The following is a 16,433-nucleotide window of genomic DNA, read 5'->3' as shown; positions in this document are numbered from 1 at the left end:
AAAGAACTCAAAGAGAATGTTTCTATTTCTCTTGACATGCAGGAGTCTCGTTGGGGTGACAGGGAGTCCGAGAGCTCCTGGAGAAGAGGTGGTGAGCCGGAATCGGAATGGCGTCGAGCACCAGTGGAGAGGTAATCAGGGGTTAATAAGCCCCAGTTATATTGGGATCAAAGTATGGAGGCTCCCATTTTGTTGCTGCTGCACTGAGTAATATGTCTTTAAATCTCTGAAAATTACCTTCTGTTAAAAAGTTGCTTTGTAAGGATCTCATAATGAGAGAGTGGTTTTATCTTGGAACCATGCTCAGATAACATTCCTAGTTTATTTGGCTTAGATATGTGAAGGCAAGCAGACACCTTCTGTGTGTGATAAACAACTCACTTCCTTGGATTCCTTTTTAAATTAACAGTTCCTCTCCCATTCAAACATTGGTGTCAGTTCTGTAAATACAGAATGGGGAAGGATGACAAGCAAATGCAGTGTTCCTGGATGATGAAATTCTGAGATTTTCCATTTAGAAAACTGACAGTAACTACGCAAGTCCCAGAGTAAGTCACAGAGCAGAAAACACATGCCATAAATTAAACAAAGTTCTGAAGAACTGTTGAACGGGGAGGGATAGATTTCTGAAGGAAGAATATTATGAATGTACTTTGAACTTTAAAAATGAAAAGAAATCCACACTTGTTTACATCTCTTTTGGAGATGTTCACCAATAATGAAAACTGTTTATACAGTTGTAGAAAACAAGATTTTTAACATTTGTCTGTTTTTCTGCTCCACGTCAGGATGAACTGTAGCTAAAAATATTTCTGATGGAGCACATCTAGTTGTTCTTAAAAGCCTGTGCTGATAGAGATAACATTGCTGATTCTAATTGGCAGTATGTTTTATTGCTTAATTAGCCTTGGAGGTAGATAGATTTTTGTAAGTGTCTAACCCTAATTTCTAGTACAGCAATTTAAATCCATTACTGCTTACTCTGTCTCCAGTGGAAGCAAATTTATTGACTCTTTCTCTCTCTAGTAATTTCTTAAAGTGTTTTAGAAGGGTGTGATCTCTTTATAAACAAAATAGAATTCCATCTTTCCTTAAAAGCTGTGTTGCTTTTAGTGATCCATTTTCTCATGAACTGCAGACTCTTAACAATTGGATGAAACTGCTGGGTGGAGCCTTTCACTACTCATATATTGCATAAGTTGTGATGCCCCATCCCTGGAAGTGTTCCAGGCCAGGTTGGACAGGCCTTGGAGCAACCTGGGATAGTGGAAGGTGTCCCTGCCCATGGCAAGGCGTGGAATGAGATGATCTTCAAGTTCCCTTCCAACCCAGACCATTCTGTGATTTTGTGAAGTGTTTAATGCACTTATTTGTATGCTTCAATGGATTTTTTTTTTCCACAGAGAGTGATACAGCTTGTCTTAGTCATTTCTCTTTCAGCTTTACTAGAGATAGATTAGAGGTAGTTGAAAAGCAATAGTTTAAAATTAGATTTAAAAATTCCAAGACCCTGAGACAGTATCTGAGTGAATTAAATATTTTTTCATCTGATAAACATTATAGCCATTCTTGTACACGTCTTTTATGGTAAAATAATCAGATTTTTCAATGGGGAAGATTATCCAATTTGAGTCTAAGTGGAAATTAACAGTCTCCATATCTTGATTTTTACCTCACAGATCAATGATAATTGCATTCTCCCTTATTCTTCCAAACCCAGGAAATGCACTGCTTGCAATTCCTCAAAATTCTTGAGACTCTGAGCTGTCACAAACTGTTGTCTCTTTGTTCTCACCTCTTCAACTCCTACATCTGCTGTTTTGGAGCAAATCATTGCTGTGTTTTTGGGGTTTTTTTTACATTTTATTTAGTAGCCTAGTGGATTTCTGAACCTTGGGTTGTTCTTTTTGTTGTGTTTTGGCTTGGGTTTTATTTTTTTAAAATCCATGAGATGCAACCCCCAGTGCAGCCTCTCTTCTCCTGCCAAGAAGCAGGTACCAATACATTCCTATGATGTTCTCTTTCTTGTGTCTTTTTTTTTTTTTATTGCTGAGGAAGGTTAATTTCCTGAAATAAAGAAATTAACTTGGTGACAAAAACAGTGTCTAAATGTATGTGTAAAATCCTGTAGGCAGACTTAATGGTGTGTAGGGCTGCCACGTGCTTGGAGAATTAATTGATGGTTGTGGGGTTTTTCAGTATTGATTCTTTCAGACTTAGGTCAAGTTTGCAAATTAGGCTTGGTGTAGAAGCCAGCCCTCTTCTTTGTGATGTTGCAGCAGATAACCAACAGGGGACTGTCCAAACTGTAGTTTTGAAGGAGATGATGAACTGCTCAGTCTTTACTGAAGCTGCAGGGACAGTGACCTACCGCTTTCCTGTAGCAATGAAAGGCATTAAAACAAAGCATTAAAATGTGCATTTTGAAACTGCACACTTCGTGTTTGGAACCACTCACCAAGTGGGTGCAGTCAGAAATGGTTTAGAGAGGTTTGATGCTGTTGAGGTAAAGCTTTCCTGAGTGTCACCTTCCACTTTTCACTCGTTTCCTGTGGTTTTACAGAGACTGGCGTCGAGGAGATCCAAGAGACGATGAGAGACCTTTCCGGCGTGGGGATGATCTGCCTCGGCGAGGGGATGATCTGCCCAGGCGTGCTCCTGCAGATGAGAAGGAGCGTCTTCCAGAATCAGCAGAGGACAGGCCACCTAGGCGGGAAGGGGATGAGGACAGGCCTCCGAGGCGAGAAGGGGAAGAGGACAGGCCCCCCAGACGTGGCTTGGATGAGGACAGGCCACCCCGGCGTGGTTTGGATGATGACAGAGGAAGCTGGCGAGCTGCAGATGATGACAGGGGTCCCAGACGTGCCCTGGATGACGACAGGCCCCCCAGACGTGCCCTGGATGACGACAGGCCCCCCAGACGTGCCCTGGATGACGACAGGCCCCCCAGACGTGCCCTGGATGACGACAGACCACCCAGACGTGCCCTGGATGATGACAGGCCCCCCAGACGTGCCCTGGATGATGACAGACCACCCAGACGCGCCCTGGATGACGACAGGCCCCCCAGGCGCGGGCTGGATGACGACAGAGGCAGCTGGCGCGCGGCGGATGACGACAGAGGGCCCCGGCGCGGGCTGGACGACGACCGGCCGCCCCGCCGGGCTCTGGATGAGGACAGGCCCCCCAGGCGCGGGCTGGATGACGACAGGGGCAGCTGGCGCGCTGCAGATGATGACAGGGGGCCCCGGCGTGGGCTGGATGACGACAGAGGGCCCCGGCGGGATGACGACAGGGGACCCTGGCGGAACACGGATGATGACAGGCTCTCCAGAAGAGATGATGACAGGGGCCCGTGGCGTGGAAGTGAAGACTCGAGGCCAGGTCCTTGGAGACCGTTTGGTAAACCAGGTAAAACACAGTAATATAATAATCCTCCCTCCAAAGCGTGTGTATCTATCCTCGTAGATAGCAGATGTAACATACTTGGTGCTAGAGATGGGAGAATCGGCTCAGAAAACATCTAGATTAATTTGGTTAATGTGGACATTCCTCTATTTGGTATAATTGAACCTTTCAATTTGGTTGAATTAAAAAAAATTGCTTGTGTGAAAAATACATGATAGTCACACACTTAACGTTGGTCACTTCCCTGTGTGCAAGTTGAGTGCTCTGCTGGGAGCATTCTCACTAGATTAGCACACCTTGGACTCTTTCCCTACCCCTTCCATGTGTCTGAAGTTAATCTCCTTCTAAAGGAGGATTTTGATACCTCATTCAAGTGGGTCTGGTTTTGATAAGCCCTTTCTATGTGTACAGAGATAATGTTTTTAACATTCCTTTTTTGTTTTTAACCCTTCCTGAAAGTCCTGCTTAGAGCAGAGCTTGGATTAGATGACCTTCTGAGGTCTCTTAAAATCTGAATTATCCTATTGTATTTCTATCCTTTATTTCTATTCTTAAGTGTCACTGATGGTGTCTAGAGCTGTTGCTGATTCTTTTCAGAGCTGTTGATGACATTTGAATGTTAGATATGATTTTGATTTCCTGTTCTACAGGAGCAGTACGTAAGTTCTTTTCACGTATTGGCAGGCACCATGTCAACTTTCATAGACACTAATTCTGTAATCCAATCCTTTAGAATCTAAACTAATAATGTATCAAAACTTGCACTCCAGTTTTTCCTATTTAAAGCCAAAGCAGGCTACATAATAAAGAACTCCCATTCATAAATAAGTGAGCAGTATTGCAGAGTGCACTGTTAAGTGGATGGTAACAAAAGTCCCATTTTAAAGTAGTGCTTTAAAAAGCAATAAGTTCCTTAAAAATCTTTTTGCTTAAAATCTCCTTACTTGTGGATTTTCACAAAGGAATCTGCTGTCTGAGCTACGCTCTTTTTTTCTTCTTGCACTTGTTTTGCACCGGACCCTTGTGGTTTATGGCTGAAAACTGCAGGGTGCAGCCAGCTCTGCTGGACACCTGACATGAGGTGTGCATTTCTGGCTTTACGTTTAGCAGTTTGCACAGAGCTCTGTGGCTCCCATGTGCAAACTTCCTACAAACATCTTGAGTTGGATCTTCAGACTTCAGAACTCGAAGAGCCAGTTTCTGGGACGGAAGTAAAGGGTTCTTTGTCTACAAGAGAGATCAGAGGTCAGTCACAAACTCCTTTGTGTTTCTTTCTTACAGGGGGGTGGAGAGAACGAGAGAAGGCTCGTGAGGACAGCTGGGGCCCTCCCCGAGACTCCAGACCTTCAGCAGACCGTGAATGGGATCGAGACAAAGATCGGGATGAAAATGAGAAGGAGCGGGAATTCGACAGGGAGAGAGATTTTGATCGAGACGATCGTTTCAGGCGTCCCAGGTCTGACTTCTCTGATTAAGTACTTCTAGAATGTTTCTGCTAAGAAACAAAAGGGCCCTGCTGATGCAGAAATAATGTGGAATTTCTGAGTGAAAAGAACAAGGGTTGATTTGTGAAACTAAGCACTTTAGGACAGCAAATGGATATAGGGGCATTTCGGGGCCTTTTTGGTTTGTTATTTTTAGGATGATGTTATCTGTTTACAGGAGGAATTCCAAGAGGCTTAAAATGCTTTTAAATTTTTCTTTTTAACCTGTTATCAAGAGAATTCCATTTTAGGCTCCAGAAAAACAAAACCAATTTTGGAAATATGTTAAATAGCCACCCACTGGGCCTGTAAATATCCGTGTTGTGATTTATTACTGCTCCTTTCCATAGCAAAGGTAAAAATGTTAACGTTTAGTTTTATGTTTTGCATTGCCAAAGGGATGACGGTGGTTGGAGGAGAGGGCCAGCTGAGGAAACTTCGAGCTGGAGAGATTCAAGTCGTCGTGAGGAGTGGGACAGAGGTGGTCGTGACATGAGAGACCGACGTGGTGATGACAGGGAGCCGCCCCTCAGGAGAGGACCACCCCTCCGATCCGAGCGGGAAGAGCGTAGGTTCCTTTCATCCTACAACTCCTACATCCAACACAGAGCCTCCCTCTTCCTGACACTTCTGGGAGAGGGGTCACATGGGAATAGGTTATATTTTCAGCCTGGATTTAAACTGCCTTTCCATAAACAAAATAATAAAAAGCACCTTTGGCATAGTTGAGAATTCTTCAGGGAATCCTAAATACTTGTAGTTGTGTTCTTTTCCATCCTAGTAGCATTTCCCACCTACAGCAGGAGGATAACATTTCAAGTATGCACTTCTTGTAGGATTGTGTTCTGGGTGTATGTAGTCCTTGTTTTTAGTTTATCAAGACAGACATCCCAGAAAGTAATTTCCTTAAACCCATTAAAATGTGATGGAAATATTTCTGAATGAGGGTTTCACACTATTAATGGTATTAATTTTGTATATTTATTAATCCTTTGCTATGTTCTAAAAATACAGTAACAGCAAATCCATTTAGCCTGGGGGGATTACCACATCTTCCAGTTCTGGCATTCTTACCTTGAGAATCTCATTTTGTCTCTGACCTAAATGTGGGTGTTCCTGCACTTGGGGAGCAGGCTGGAACAGAGCATAGGATCAAACACAGGAGTGCTGCTGACAGAAAAGCAGAGTGTTTTCAGTGTGGAGATTTTTTTTTAATGTATCAAGAAGTTTTGGGATTTGACTTCTTGACATCTGCCACAGCTTGCTTCAGACACAGCTGGGGTAGAACTCTTGGCATCCTTTTTGGTGGAAATGAACAGTTTTTCATACAGTAAAGGGTGGTGGATGCTGTTACCAGTGGAGTAATGTAATTCAGTACCATTTTACCTCTGGTTCCAGTAGGCTGAAGAGCAATTTCATGTCTTAATAACAGCAAACACCTAAACATTTTCCACAGATGTTTTTAAGTCAGGATTTTTCTGTTTTCAGGGTTCAGTTATTTCTAAGGAGATGCTTTCATGATTTTAATTCTGCTAATAGAAGAATATATTTTTGCACCATAAAGCCATGTACATCAGTAGAACATTCTTATTGCAGTTACTGTGTTTGAAAGATGACACTGGGCTTGCTCACCACAATCCCAAACCTGAGAAACGATTTGAGTAGTTCTGCCGTCACTTCCCTATGAAATGAAAACGTGTATTTGGCCATTGTCATTGTATTCCCTGTTGGCAGGGCTGAGGATCAGTAAATCCCACTGCCAGGGTCGGGGCTGTTTGTTTGAACTCTTGCTGCTGCTGCTGGAACACGACTGAGTTGTTTTTCTTTCTTCCTGCGCCGTAGCGAGCTCGTGGCGACGCGCTGACGACAGGAGGGAAGAGCGCGGGGAGGAACGGGAACCGGCGCGGCGGTCAGCCCCTGCTCCTGCTGCTCCTCCAGCTTCTGCTCCCTCAGCAGCTTCCAAAGAGCGGGAAAGGGATGGGGAAAAGGAGAAAGGATCCTGGAAAACAGAGAAGGAGCGTGAGCCCGTACGCCGCACTAAAAACGAGACAGATGAGGAAGGGTGGACCACCGTACGACGTTAAGTGGGAATCACAGAGTTTAACCAATGTTTTAGCTTTGATTTGATCGAATCCACAGATTATATTTGTGCTTATAAACATTCTGAATTGGAATTCTTTAACCAATGTTTTGAGGTAACATGAAAGCATGAATTACTTACTCATATAGATTGATCATGCACAAAACTCACAGCAGAAGGTTGGAAATTGAATGCCAGTTTTTGAAATTTCAAATGATGCTTATTTCATGGGTCATTTGTTGCTAAAATAAAAAGAAGCAAGCCCAACAGCTGTTTTCAGTACAGCTTCTCTCTCGCACCACAAAACAGGCTGCCCTTTTTATTTTTAGTCTTTCTTAGTTTGGAATGGGATATTATTGTCACAGGACATGCCTTTGAAAACAGCTCTGTTCACACAGTGGAATTATTGAAAAAGCAGAGCTAAAAGAAATTAGCCATAAACTAGAAAAGCCCTCTTTTACATAGGTATCTTGGAGGGCAGGCGGTTTCTGAGATATTTTATCACTATCTAAATTCAGTATGTTGTTAAAATTTGAATTGAATACAATAAACATTGTGAATTAGCTACACTGGGATATTTTCTGTAGATTTACTTGAATCCATAATGCCTCTGAGGCCACTTTGCAGTCATTGTTCCAGTAATGTACACACTGCTGCAGTCTACAAATCAAACTTGCAGCATTTACAATTTCAGTGTTTTGGTAAGCATATGGCTATGTACTTTCTGTTGCCAGTATCACAATTGCTTTTTCCATTACTGGATAATTCATGCCTTTCAAGGATTTATAAATATTGTCATATTTAAAATGTGTGGTTTTGGAGAAATTGTTCAACTTTCCCCCCAATTCTTTGTCTTCAGGGTCAATTCTTTCCCTTTCCAAAAAAGTGATTTGTAGTAATGGCTGTGTTGACTTCAAAGCTGGGGTGCAGTAACAACAAGGAACGATCTGGTCACACTGAAGCCAACACAGAACTTGCTGCTGTGTGTTTCTTCAATGATAAATAAACAACTTAAGGAATTAGCTACTGCAGTGTCTTGATTTTTTTTAGTGAGTCCTGCACCATGTGTTCATGCAGCACAGCTTTTGAACAACTCTTTTCTGTTCTCAAACCTGTTCTGTACCAGCTGAAGAAGGTAAGAACACCTGGGCTAGTTTCTTCCTGAGAAACCTGGTGTGTGAACAGAAGTTGTAATATTCTTCTTGTCCTTTTCCTGTCCTCTTCTGGGTTAGCCAGGGCCAGTAGTTTTCTTGGGAAAAACTTGCTCTCAGAGCCATCTTCTCAGGGCTCGATTTTTGTGTCTTTGGATCCTGTCATGTCATTGCTGGTTGAGTCACAGGAGTCCTTCAGAGAAGTAGTGTTTTCCAAGCATAAAATACTGCATTTTTTGTTCTTTTTACAGTCCCCAGAAGGCTGGAACTAGAGAACAGCAGCTGGATCTGGAGCAGGGGGTGTTGCTGTTCTTCAGCCACCTCCTGCTGTCCTTGCATTCTGTCACAGGGTCAGTGCTGTGGGGACCAGGAACTCACTTCACTGCTGGCTGTGAAATTCCTGTGTTACTTAGAACTGTGTTTGTCCACTGTTTGTCCAGTGTGCTTTCTTTTGAAGACTTCTAGGGCTGTGGGCTGCACAACTGTTCTGGGAAGCCTCATCCAATGCTTGACTGGCTCCAGACTGAAAAACCAGCATCACAGAATGGTTTGGCTTGAAGGGGACCTCAAAGGCCATCCAGTCCAACCCTCAGCCTTTCTCTGGGCAATCTGTGCCAGTGTTTTCTACCTTCATTGTTAAAAAAACCTCTTGTATCTAATCTGAATCAACCATCCTTCAGTTTAAAACCATTACCCCTTTTCCCATCACAACAAAATCTGCCAAAAAATCTGTCTCCATCCTTCTTACAGCCTCCCCTTCAAAGGCACAACTAGGGTTCTGTGGAAACTTCTCCAGGCTGAAAAACCCCAGCTCTCAGGAAAAGGAGATCAACTCCAGCTCTCTGGTTATTTTTGTGGCCCTCAAAAAGTTTGAACCTCTTTCTTTCAGCTTCTACTCTGTGTCTGCTTGCTGTGTGCTACTGTGGAAAGCTGGAATTTCCCAGATAACTTCTAGCAGGAAATGGGTGGCTGCTCTGAGATCTCCCCTAAACCCCTTCCCTTTTCCAGGCTGAACAAGCCCTGGCCCCTGAACCTTTCCTCCCAGGCGTGTGCTCCAGCCCCTGAACACTGTCTTGGTTCTCTGCTCAACTCAACTCCAACTTGGCCAAGTCCTTGTATGGGGGGAATGGAACCCCAAGGAGCACACAGGAGAGATGAGCTGGGCTGAGGGGGATGCTTTCCTGCTGGAGGCTGGGGTCCAGGCCCAAACTGTTCAGTGCCAGCTCAGCCTGGCACCTGCTGGCCTTGCTCACCTTTTCCCCTGCCAGGGCCCAGAGGTATTTGAGCCCCCAGCTTTCCTTGGCTGGTCAGGCCCCTGCCCTGCTCCTGCTTGAATTCAGCAGGCTCCTGTCCATCCTGTCCCAGTCCCAGGTGTGGGCTGGAATTCCCCCACTTGAGTGTCTTCCTGTGGCCATCTCCAGGGCCTAGAGGATGGTTCCAGCCCACAGTGCTGAGCCTGGACATCCAGACAGTTTTTCTGCCCCCTATGTGGGCTGTAACATCCTGAGCTGGGTGCAAAAATATTGTGTGAGACAGTGCTGAAAGCCTTGTTAAAGTTGAGATGAAGAACATCCAGTGCTCCTTCCCTCATCCACAAAGATACTTTATTATAGAAGGCAGGTGAGCCAGACATGGTTTACCCTCAGTAATTCCATTCTGGCTGTTCCCAGTTGTCTTCTGCATGTCCCCAAAAAGTTCTTCTGAAGGGACTTCCTCTGATTTTCCCAGGGACTGAAGTGATGCCATCTGGCCTGTGCCTTCTCAGATGCTTCTTCCAGCCTTCTATCAACAACAGGCACAACATTTGCCTTTCTCCAGCCTTGTCATATGTAAATAGTGATTATCCCTTCAGTTACATAGTTTTAATTGTATCCACACAAAGACACTTTCACACAGGGATGGATGTTAGTCATCCCTGCACCAGCTAAAGCTGTTTCCCGGTGTGTGCATTTAATTCGCATTATTTGAAATTGTGATAATGTTGTAGTGTTACATTCAGGGCTGGGCAGCTTGAGAAGAGGCTGGGGAGATGAGAGCTTTGCAGACATGTCAGTGTGTTTATTTTATTGCTTCATCTGTTTAGACACAATACTGACAGTGATCAAAAACCTCTGCTGACCAAATCCAACAGCTCAAACCTCCATCTCCTGCCATCATTAAACATGAGCACAAAATTTGGTTACCTGAAAATGTTGATGAAGCCAAATGAGTTCTTTGTCAATCTTTGCCTTGAGTCATGTTCCATTAAACAGCTAAAATTTTCAGCGTACCTTAGAAGAATACAAACTGTCACAGGCTGTATTTAGAAGGCAGAACTTAAGGCTGCTGCTGTTTGAATGGATGCAAATGTTGCTGGATTAAACCAAATCTCCAGCAAGGCAGTGTCAGCTATGAAAAGTGCTGTTTCTTTCCTGCTCCAGGAGCAGTCCAGACACTGACCCAGCCCACAGGCAGGATGAGGGTCATCAGGGTCCTCAGCAGGAGGGCATAATTGACATTATATTTAAGCTTTCTCTAGAGTGCTTTACCTATAAAAACTAATAATTTTTTACGAAATCCATATTTATGAGAACTGGCTGGGTGCAGTGGTGACAGTCCTGACTGGGCACAGCCACAACTGGAGCCCAGGGCATGTGGTGACTTTGGTGACCTCAGAGAGGCCACGAGGATGTTGGGGTGGGCTGGTGGGCAGCCAGGAGGCACCTCAGACAGTGAGAGTACTGGAAAGCTTGTCTTGCTGTAAACGTAACATATCTTTGTTGTTTTACTGTCCTTGGGCTGCTGTCATTGGCAGGAACTGCTGTGTGTAAGCAAGTTTTCTTCCTGTGCCTAAAGAGTATTGCTGAATGGTGTCAGCCTACAAAGGGAAGGCATTAGGTCAGTGAAATGCAAGATCCAAAATTTACCTGTTATTCAGGCACTAGTGCCCATCCTGTGGTTTTACTGCAGCATTGTAAGAAGTAGGCACTCAAGCAGTGTAACAAAAACACCCAATTCTTCCTTTTTTGCCATGGCAGTACCAGCTGGAGCTGAAATGCTCTACACTTTGTCTGGTCCTCCTCTTTAACATAATTAATGCATTTAATTACAGTAGGATGGAGATTGTAAAAACTATTCCACTGCATTTTGCTAATCAAAACCTCCCTTGCTGCACTTTAAGCTCTGTTAGCCCTTTCTTGGGCAGGAGGCTTTGCTAAACCTCATTCCATTTTTAGTGTATCACTTGTTTTGTCCAGACAAAAGGCATTTTAGAATTATACCCTCTTCCCCATGCAACTCTTAGCAACTCATCTCCAGTAAAAAATAATCTATGTATCTGGTGGGTCAAATTGGCAGTGTAAAAAAAGAAAAAAAGGCATTTTCTAGCCACTGTGGTTTGGCCCTATGGCATCTACCTGAGGCACTGGTCAGCAGACTGACAGCAACCTGCCCAAATAGAATTTCCACTAAAGATGGGCACAGACTTACCTGACTTCAGCTGAATCAAGTTACCTGTATATCTGAAAGTAGTTTCTAATTAGAAGTAGCCTGTTTTTTGCCAAGACTAGCACCAGCTGAGGATGATTATCCACTATTGTGTTCACTCCTTTTGCCACACTATCACTATAGAAAAGATTCCATGACTTACATGCACAGGTTTGAACAGGGGACCATAATATTTTGATTTGCAGATGTCTCTAGAAGAGTGAAAATAGTATCTCATTTTTCATAGACTTCTTCTGTGGAGCATAACACAGCTCTAACCTGGGCTGCTTTCAGATTAAGCACTTTGCTGTTCCTAGAATTTAAATTACTAATGCAAATGGTTGCCTGTATTTAAGGAGTAAAATTAGCAACACAAACACTGTCTATTGTAATAACCTTTTCAGAGTGACCAAGAACAACCATGTTTCTGCTCGTTCAGTGCCACAAGGAGTGTGCTGGTGCACCAGAAATCACAGGAGCTTACTAAAAAAAAACCAATCAAAAAACCCTTTAAGGTTTAGTCTTTGTTAGACTCACTTGTAAATCTTTAAAGGGTAAATTGTCCTGTTGAATGATTACATAAAGTAACTGAAGAGCCTTGCTGTCAGGCTGTCTTCTGCTGAATCCTGTCATCTTTCTGCAATAGTCTGAGGTTTGTTGCTTGTTCTTTTTTACCTCCCCACCCCCAACTAGTCTTGAAGCTGTTACTCTTTCACTTTACCTGTTAAGCCTTTGATGAGATGCCTAAAGCTGAGCAGCAGAGAGGACAGGCAGCTCTTGGCCTTTCCAGAGCAAGGCTGCAGGTACCTGGAGGGCAGAACCAGCAGCAACAGGCAGCAGCACAGGCTGTGGATACACGTTTTCCTCTTGCACAGGCTCTGCAGAGGGCCAGTGCCATCCAAGACAGGATCTGCCGTTATCCTGAGGGATTTCCAGGTGTTGCTATAGGGCTGGTACTGCTCAGCAGCTCAATGTAAAGACCAGAGAGGTGGGGCAGGGACATGGCAAACACCTCCAATCCAGCCCGGCCAGTTAACCCTCAGAAAACACCCGAGACAGATTTTCTTTGATCTTTCTTGCTTTTGTGTCCAGTAACAGTCAACTGCATTAAAATGTATATAAGGATCTTCAAACTTCCCACAAGTAGGTAACAAAAGTACAGAAGAAAACTCTTCCCACAGCATCACACTTGAGCTCAATTCTAATGTGTGGTGGACACAGATTAAACCTATGTGGACCAGGAATCACAAAACCAAACACATCTAACTTTAACAGCTTAAAAGAGCCTGTGGTGCACTCCCCAAAGGGCAAGAGACAAAATGTAATGTATTGAGCACAAGGCTGGCACAAGGACAGCTGCAGCCACTGAGTATTGTTTAATGCAAACCCTACTGCATTTGATAATTAGACCTGACACCATCTTTGGAGCCATCTGATGGAGATTTAAGGGAACACTTCCACACAAAACCACTTTCTCCCTTCTAATTGCTGTGGCTGGGAGCCAACAGCAATGATGAATAATGAACCCTGGGTCCTCACCCTCACCCTATCCCACACATTTTGACTCCATTCTTGACTGTCCTGTTCTCCTGACCCCTTCTGAGCAGCTTTTCAAAAGGAAACCACACAAGTGTGGATTACTCCTCACTTTACCAGTTCCCCTTTTCTGTCAGGAACCATCTCCCTTCTCATCCTCCTGGTGATGTCCCAGCAGTTCCTCCACAAGGCTCTCTTCACCTCCCTGCTCTTGTCAGGGCAGCCCCTGTGGACTGAGCATCCCTCCACACCCCAGGTGTTGGTAAAGCCACACAGCAGTGTGATCCCTCTGCACTGAAAACTTCAGCACCCATCTTTCTGCTCCAGAGCACTCAAACTCCAAACTGCTGCTGCTTCTTGACCTACTTCTGGCTTAAAAAAAAACCCAAAACCACAAAAAAATGCCCCAAAACAAACAAAGAAAAGTAATTTCTTTTCTCTTGGGGATTAGAAGTGATATAGCCCTGGCTGATACTCAGTACCAAGGAACTGCCGTCACCCAGAGCGGTCCAGGACTGCAGCCTAACTCTTGTGCTTTGTACAGTCTCTGTAGTGTTAAGGATATTTGTTATCCACATGGGTAGATCTGTTTCACTTGCAAAGAGTTAAAGCCACATTCTCTGAACTCTTGAAAATAAACAACCTCCCTCTCATCCAATCTCCTACGGTCACAGTCTTCTGCTTTGTCCAGGTCTCTTTCCATCAGGCTTCCCCCGTTCTCCACCACAAACACAGCTGCCACAAAGCTTTCTCGATTGCCATTCTTACCGCCTTCCTGTCAGCAGAGAGGGCTCCGTTTGCACTCTGGCACAGAGTCATCACGTTTTCAAACACGCACTCGGATGTTTTCTCCTCTCAGACTTTCCCTAAAGCTGAGTATTCGACACGGGGACCCCCGAGCCATCGGTGCCCACGAGAGGAACGGTGACCGCACGGATGCTGCGATTTCGGGCAGCAGCTGTTAATTACCGAGGGGACAGGTTCCATCGCGATTTGCTCACCGGTTTTGAAACCGGCAAAGGAAATCGCTCGGATGTTTGCTTTAAGAGCCGAAAGGCGGAGTGTGGTACCCTAGTTAAATGCCGTGCTATTAACTGGCAGTGAAGAGCAGCTCTCCCGGGCAATGCCCCGCCGGCACGGAGCGCTCGGGACGGGCAGAGCCGGGCGGCAGAAGCGGCGGCCACCGGGGACCCCCGCCACCTCCCCGGCCGTGGCTCTAACCCTGGAACCCCCCCGTGCGCACATCCACCCAGTCAGATCTCGGCGTCTCCGTAAAAATCACATATAGATATATTTTTTCTTACAATAAACAAACACAGCGCATCTCCGCCTCGCAGTCCCCGGGCCCGGCGCGGGCTCCGCGCGTTCCAGCGGGGCCGGGGCAGTGTCAGCGTGGGGGGCACGGGGCGAGGCCCGGGGGTCCCGGCCGCTAGCGGCCCTTCCTGCCCAGGGCGGTCCGGGCGTGCCGGAGCTGCCGGGCCGCCGGCACTTTGGAGAGGGGACAGTACTTGATGGTGTGGGCATTGTCGCCGCTGGCGCCGCAGAGGGGGCAGGTGTAGCGCCGCAGCACCGGGCACAGGACGCGGCCGTCGGGTCCCTTGAGGATGTGCGTGGTGTAGAGGGCCACCGCCTCCTTGTTGTTCCGGCAGAAGACGCAGACCTGCAGCTCGGGCTTGAGCAGGCGGGAGGCGGCCCGCGGGTGCGCCGGCAGCCGCCCCGCCACCACCACACCGCCCCAGGCGTGGGCAGAGCCCTCCCGGCCCGGGTGCTCCCCCGAGCAGTCGAACACCACGGCGGCGGGGCCGCCGCGCCCGGGAAAGGGGCTGAAGTCGGCGAAGCGCTCCTCCAGCAGCCCCTCGCCGTGGTGGTGGTGATGGTGATGCCCGCACAGGTCCAGGTCGTGCAAGTCCAGCGCGCCTTCGAAGTACGGCCCCGCCGCCTCTTCCTCCTCCTCCTCCTCTTCCTCCTCCTCCTCGGCCGGCGGCACGGCGGCCGCCACCACCACCGAGGGGGGCTCGGCGCCGAAGCCCTTGCCGGGCCGGACGGCCTTGGTGATGAGCGTGGCCAGCCCCAGGTAGTCGTTCCAGGAGTTGAAGACGTTCCCGCAGGCGCTGTGGCTCCGGCCGGCGTAGCGGGCGCCCGGCAGGCACTCCACGGGCGGGAGGTGCCGGTGCTGCTCCAGCTTGGTGCCCGGGAATGCCTCCATGGGAGCGGCCCCTCCCTCGAGCGCGGTGCGGGGCAGCGCCGGGCGCACCGTCCGCTCCGGGGCCGCTCCCGCTCCCGCCGCCTCTGCGAGCGCGCGGCCGCGCGGAGCGCCTCAAGTAGGGGGCGGGGGCGCGGCCGCCGCGCTCCCATTGGCTGTCGGCTAAAGCCCCTCGCGCTCATTGGCTGAGCGGCGGCGGGGGCGTGGCTCGGCCGCGGGCGGGGCGCGCTCCGGTCCCGCAGGTGCGGCGGGACCGTGGACCGTGGACCGGGACCGTGGACCGTGGACCGTGGACCGTGGACCGGGACCGGGACCGTGGACCGTGGACCGTGGACCGTGGATCGTGGACCGTGGACCGTGGACCGTGGACCGGGACCGGGACCGGGACCATGGACCGTGGACCGTGGACCGTGGACCGGGACCGGGACCGGGACCGTGGACCGGGACCGGGATGGGGAGCGGCAGCGGAGCCGCAGGATGATCCGGGAGCAGCCCGTGTGACCGACAAGGCAGAGGCCCGGCGGGGAGGAGCGGTGCCGCTCTGAGCATCCTGGCGCTGGCAGGGAGGAGTGTCCCCCCGCAGCAAAGCGATGCGGGGACACAACAAGTTTAGTGCGGTACCGGTGGGAAGAGGCTCCAACGAGCCTTGTAGGCTCACGGAGGGCAGAAGGTGCCTTCCCATTTGGGCAAGAGGAGTTGATAATGCAGAGATCCCATTGATTTCCAGCCCCTGGTGAGAGCTGCTGGGCTGAGCAGGGTGGGTGGAGCTCTGTCAGAAGTAAATGTGTCTCCCCTGTGCACGGCCCTGATTTGTCAGTCTAACAGATGCTCCTCTGGCAGGTAGAGCAGCTTTCCAATGTGTTTTGTTTGCATCTGAGATGGGCAGGTTCCATGAGCTCAGGTATCAGGAACACCTCCCCAGGGGCCGCCTCCCGGCACTGCGAGGCTGGATCCGCATGAAGTGCCTGGGAGTGGGTGTTTCACGGGCCGGGGAACAGCAAGCACGGCTGCAGGGGGTAGAGCTAGCTGGAAGCAGTGTTTCGGAGCATGAATTCTCCGGTTGGAAAGTGAGACTCATTCCAGTACTGAAAACATCGGCAAAGGAA

The 16,433-nt window shown here is 47.7% G+C and overlaps 2 protein-coding genes across 2 annotated transcripts in view; one reads left to right on the top strand and one right to left on the bottom strand.

Annotated features, from left to right (window-relative positions):
• Positions 1-7,995, top strand: part of EIF3A (eukaryotic translation initiation factor 3 subunit A) — a 28,370-nt gene extending 20,375 nt beyond the window's left edge. The window contains exons 18-22 of the mRNA XM_015633577.3: positions 43-131; positions 2,564-3,411; positions 4,690-4,864; positions 5,291-5,460; positions 6,735-7,995. Coding sequence (XP_015489063.1) covers positions 43-131; positions 2,564-3,411; positions 4,690-4,864; positions 5,291-5,460; positions 6,735-6,976 — 1,524 coding nt within the window. The 3' untranslated portion in view covers positions 6,977-7,995. The remainder of the gene's footprint in view (positions 1-42; positions 132-2,563; positions 3,412-4,689; positions 4,865-5,290; positions 5,461-6,734) is intronic.
• Positions 7,996-9,959: 1,964 nt separating this feature from the next.
• NANOS1 (nanos C2HC-type zinc finger 1) lies at positions 9,960-15,406 on the bottom strand. Its single transcript, XM_015632408.3, has 2 exons — positions 12,310-15,406; positions 9,960-10,980 (listed from the first exon to the last, which is right to left on the bottom strand). Exon 1 carries the CDS (start codon positions 15,328-15,330, stop codon positions 14,554-14,556), a length of 777 nt encoding a protein of 258 aa, XP_015487894.1. The 5' UTR covers positions 15,331-15,406; the 3' UTR covers positions 9,960-10,980; positions 12,310-14,553.
• Between the last annotated feature and the right edge of the window lie 1,027 nt (positions 15,407-16,433).

This window comes from Parus major, chromosome 6 (assembly GCF_001522545.3).
Source record: "Parus major isolate Abel chromosome 6, Parus_major1.1, whole genome shotgun sequence".
NCBI classification, from domain to species: domain Eukaryota; kingdom Metazoa; phylum Chordata; class Aves; order Passeriformes; family Paridae; genus Parus; species Parus major.
The sequence above is the reverse complement of the archived record's forward strand: the minus strand, read 5'-3'. Positions and strand labels throughout refer to the sequence as shown.